At 24.5% G+C, this 5,042-nt stretch overlaps 1 protein-coding gene across 1 annotated transcript; it reads left to right on the top strand.

The window, feature by feature from the left end:
* Positions 1 to 2,371: 2,371 nt before the first annotated feature.
* LOC100572300 lies at positions 2,372 to 4,701 on the top strand. Its single transcript, XM_029485743.1, has 5 exons — positions 2,372 to 2,582; positions 2,805 to 2,882; positions 2,941 to 3,182; positions 3,291 to 3,450; positions 4,459 to 4,701. The coding sequence occupies exons 1-5, from the start codon at positions 2,519 to 2,521 to the stop codon at positions 4,635 to 4,637; spliced, it is 723 nt and encodes a 240-aa protein (XP_029341603.1). The 5' UTR covers positions 2,372 to 2,518; the 3' UTR covers positions 4,638 to 4,701.
* The last annotated feature ends 341 nt before the right edge of the window (positions 4,702 to 5,042 follow it).

Below are 5,042 nucleotides of genomic sequence, written 5' to 3'. Positions count from 1 at the left end.
TCAAATAAAGCCGACTGCTTTGTCATGACAAAATATTCTGAAATCATTAAAGTTGTCAATATTATCCATTCATCGTTCACAAATAAAACTCAAATACTTGGACATAGATTTAATGATAAGCAACCATTATACTTGAAACCGTTGAAATCGTCAGTCTTGGACATCTATTCAGTTGGTAATCTGTCATCATTAAAATGTTGGGATGTGTCAGATATACATAAAAAAATGATAGTATTTTCATTTAAAAATAAACAAATAGCTATGCCAATAATCCATTCAAATTGTATTTAAAGTTTATTTAACACTTAAAATTGTGATAATCATAATACCTACTGTAAATAATGTATAATATATAATAATTTCTGTTTTGATGTTTTAGTTATGTTAAGTTAATTTTTTTAATATAGTTCCATTACAATAATGTGGACAGTGGTGGTATTTGAAAAAGACAATTCTGTTGAGGCAGTTCCATCATGTTGGTACATAAATGGTAGATGCTTTTGGCCAAAAAATTCAAAAAATTGTAAAAGATTATTGGAGAGAAGATCCATACCTAACTCCATCGAATATGACCTATTTACTGCTCGCCCATTATCTCTAAACATAAGTAAGTTTATTTACCTGACTATTACTTCTTCACCCTTGAATTTAGTTTTACCTCATAAAAATAGAATATTATTTAATTTTTCAAGAGTTACTATTGGTTACAGATTTTATAGTACTTAATTATAGTATGTATAAATTAATTCTAAAACTTAAAGTAGGTAATTGCTCATGTAATTTTATTGTTTAATATATTCGCTTTTATAATAATAAAATAACATATTTTATTTACTTCTATCATGTTTTAGATAGTTTATTATAATAGTATAACATTATATATAATATATAAAAGGTATATATAAAAATACAGTATACTATAATAGCAGTAGGTACAAACTAATTCATTATTTTTTTTTGTATTCATTATATGTGTTATAGTATTATAATTACTTAGATAACATATTATGCAGTGTACTATTATTGGTGGAAATATTAACTCATCGGTATCAATAAATATATTTTTATTTATTATTGTTAGATAGTTTAACTACTGCAAGACAAAAAGCTTCTAAAGGTCAAATATTCTCAGATGTTTCGTCAGCTGATGATGATATTCTAACAAGAAAAGAACGTAAAAAAAAACTGTCACCAAGTTTGTCACCTGAACGGCCAAAGAAGAAACCATCACATACCATCACAAGTCCACCACTATGGGACTCATCTGGTAAATTAATAAATCTTTATATACAGCTAGCAGAAATCATTTATAATGATACCTGTTGTATTGACATATCGGGCTTTATGGCCTAAAAAAGTAAATGTCTTGGCAAACCCCCTATATATTATGTGTATTGTATATGCTAAATATTAATGGTTGTTATGACTATCAGTTATTATGATATCCTTTAAGGATTATTATAAATAATTTCTACTGTATTATTTTATACAAATATATATTATTATACTGCAGTGTGATAATTAATACTATTCTTAATTTTTAGATTCTAATGGTGAAATAGTAAATGATCAACTTTTAGATGACATTCAAACTAGAAAGGAACGTAAAAGAAAACCATCACCAAGTTTGTCATCTGGACTGCAAAAGAAGACACCATCACATACCATCACAAGTCAATCACTATGGGACTCATCTGGTAAATTAATAAATCTTTATATACAGCTTGCAGAAATCATTTATAATGATACCTGTTGTATTGACATATCGGGCTTTATGGCCTAAAAAAGTAATGGTCTTGGCAAACCCCCTATATATGGCTATATATTATGTGTATTGTATATGCTAAATATTAATGGTTGTTATGACTATCAGTTATTATGATATCCTTTAAGGATTATTATAAATAATTTCTACTGTATTATTTTATACAAATATATATTATTATACTGCAGTATGATAATTAATACTATTCTTAATTTTTAGATTCTAATGGTGAAATAGTAAATGATCAACTTTTAGATGACATTCAAACTAGAAAGGAACGTAAAAGAAAACCATCACCAAGTTTGTCATCTGGACTGCAAAAGAAGACACCATCACATACCATCACAAGTCAATCACAACGGGACTTATCTGGTAAATTAATAAATCTTTATATATACAGCAGAAATCATTTATAATGATACCAGTTGTATTGACATTTCGGGTTTTATGACCTAAAAAAGTAATGGTCTTAGAAAACCCCCTATATTATATTATGTGTGTTGTATTATATTATGCTAAATATTATTGGTTGTTATGACTACATTTATTATGATGTCCTTTAAAGATAGTTATAAATAATTTCTACTGTGTTATTTTATATAGGTATATATTATTATACAGTTTGATAATTAATACTATTATTCTTAATTTTTAGATTCTAATGGTGAAATAGTAAATAGTCAGCTTATAAATGAAAATAAAGGTGAAACACAAAGTAACTTTAATATTACTACGCCAATAACTAAACAACCAATGCTAAATCGAAATTTGTTTGATTGCTTCTCTGAACCCAACACAAAAAAAAAGATTGCACCAAGTAAATATATTTACCTTTTATATAATATTAATTTATGAGTATTTTCTTAAATTGCAACTAAATAAATTTTCAATACCATTGTGTAGTTTTAAATTTTATTTTTTTATGTAATCTTGCTGTGTATTACTTATTAAGAGTTAAATAAATATAGACACATATATAATAATAATAAGGTATCAAATACCTGTATAGTAACCTTATTTAAATATAACTTATATATAGATAGTGATGGTGACTCTGCAGATATTCCATCAATATTAAACGTCAATAAGATTAAACATGATGATCCTAACAACTACAGTGAGTATTTCAAAATATAAAAAAATGGCTATGTTTAATTATTTAAATTTGATTTAAGATTATGCTAAACAATCGCTAAGGATTTGTACAAACCTGAAATATGACATCAAACGTCTTCATGATGGGCAAGACTATCTAAAAATGATGCTCGACAAAATATTTAATCAACTAAATAATCAAACAAATTCAAATAGTGACAGTTGTTCCTTAAATCATTATGATATACCACATGTAACAAATGAGAATGATTTAAATGAATGGGAAGATACTATAAAAGACTCATCATATTTGTCAAAAATTGTAAGAAATAAAATTAGTTGAAACATTGTGTAAAATAATGTATTTATATGGTTCAAATATTTATTTAGTATATTATATATTATAAAATTTATCTTTTTGTTTTTTTAGGCTCAACAACTTTCACTTATGGGTAGCCATAGTATATCAGAAACAGTAAGAAAGTTAATGCAAAGATTGTTTTCTGATACATTTTTAGTTGACTACTCCTTCATTGGTTTTAAAGGGAAAAAAACATTTTCTAATTTAAGGAGCTGTGATCTTATTAAGCGTAAGCTATAAAGAATTTGATGATATTATTTATAGACGTATTATTAGGTTATAATTATAGTTTGATATTTATATGATGTCACCTATCAACATAATTTAAATTAATAATATTAAGAGGATTTATCTGGAGAAATAAGAAATATTTGTGTACAACCACACCAGTTATATATAATGCCATGTTTTTTTTTTTTAATCATCATTTTTGCAGTTCCTACAAAAACCAATTGATCAAAGAAGTAAATGTGTTAAAATTAGTAAAATCAAGTTAAAAATGTTATTATTTCATTTCTTTGATTTATAAATTGATATATAAATATTTTTTGTATATATTATATATTATGTAGTACTACAGTGGCGTGGCGAAGTTAAATTTTTTTATGAATGACTTCCTGGTGAGCTACCACCCCTTGACTACTTAATATAATACTATTGTTATTTAAGTTATTATTCTTATTAAATATCATATTTAGATGAAGTTAGTCTTGCACTACAATTTCTCACTAAATCCAGTACTCACCCACTCGGCATCCACCCACCCACCCACCACTTTAAAACTATCGGACAACTGCCCTTAAAAATCACGGTCAACACTAAACTATAGCTTATTAAAATATTATTCCTTTACTTTTTTATTTTTAATATATTCTGATCAATAATATACTTATTTAACTTTCAGTGACACTAACTCTATAATAGAAGTATAATAATATATTATATATCATATTATAATATATAATATGCTGTTATATATAAATATTAGGACTTATAAATTCAAATGTACAACTTTTGAAGTTATACTATATATATATATATATATATATAACTAACTACTAACCCTTGTAAATATAATAGATTTGCAAAAGAAATGATATTAAAGAATTAAATATAATATATATCTTTTCTTATTAATAAACTTTTTATTATAATTATTACTATCTTTAAGTCAATATTATGTATTGTAATCTTAGTCTAGGGTATTATATAATTATATTTTATATATATATTTCAGTGGCAGTGAGAAAAGTTCCTTTATTTCAAAATGCTTCCGATAATGAGATTGAAAAGCCTTTAAAATCATTTATGGCACAAGCCTCAGCTAGATTGAAATTAAAGGCCATAAAAACAAAAGTTATTCCAGTAAATACCTACTCTCAAAATACAGACGCACCTCATGAAAAAGATCTATAACTTAAAATGAATACAAATAATTCAGTATTGAATATATTCAGTATGGTATATTTTTATTATTTTACTTTTGAATACAATAAGATGTATTATAATATATAGTTTGTAACTATATTATTTAAGTATTGTTTTTTTTTTTAAATGGATACTGCCACAGATAAAATTCAATTATTATTAACTTGAATTTTTTTTTAAATATTTATATTGATATAATTTTCATTATATATATATATATAGCTTTTAACTTGTTTCTCATGAAAACAAATTTTAATATTGAAATAAGCTAGACATATTATTATTTTACTTTTCAATACAAGATGTATTATATAGTTTGTATTTATATTATTTATGTATTGTTTTTTTTTATTTAAATGGATACTGCCACAGATAAAATTCAATTATTATTAA

The sequence above is a fragment of the Acyrthosiphon pisum genome, chromosome X (assembly GCF_005508785.2).
Source record: "Acyrthosiphon pisum isolate AL4f chromosome X, pea_aphid_22Mar2018_4r6ur, whole genome shotgun sequence".
In the NCBI taxonomy this organism is placed as follows: domain Eukaryota; kingdom Metazoa; phylum Arthropoda; class Insecta; order Hemiptera; family Aphididae; genus Acyrthosiphon; species Acyrthosiphon pisum.
Note: the sequence above shows the minus strand (reverse complement) of the source record. Positions and strands in the feature narration are given on the sequence as shown.

Bases quoted from the DNA above. Each gene is read 5' to 3' on its own strand.
- LOC100572300 (XM_029485743.1), top strand. From the start codon at position 2,519: ATGCTAAATCGAAATTTGTTTGATTGCTTCTCTGAACCCAACACAAAA. The intron at 3,183-3,290 runs GTAAGAAATAAA...TTGTTTTTTTAG, and splicing joins CATCATATTTGTCAAAAATT to GCTCAACAACTTTCACTTAT. The intron at 3,451-4,458 runs GTAAGCTATAAA...TATATATTTCAG, and splicing joins GAGCTGTGATCTTATTAAGC to TGGCAGTGAGAAAAGTTCCT.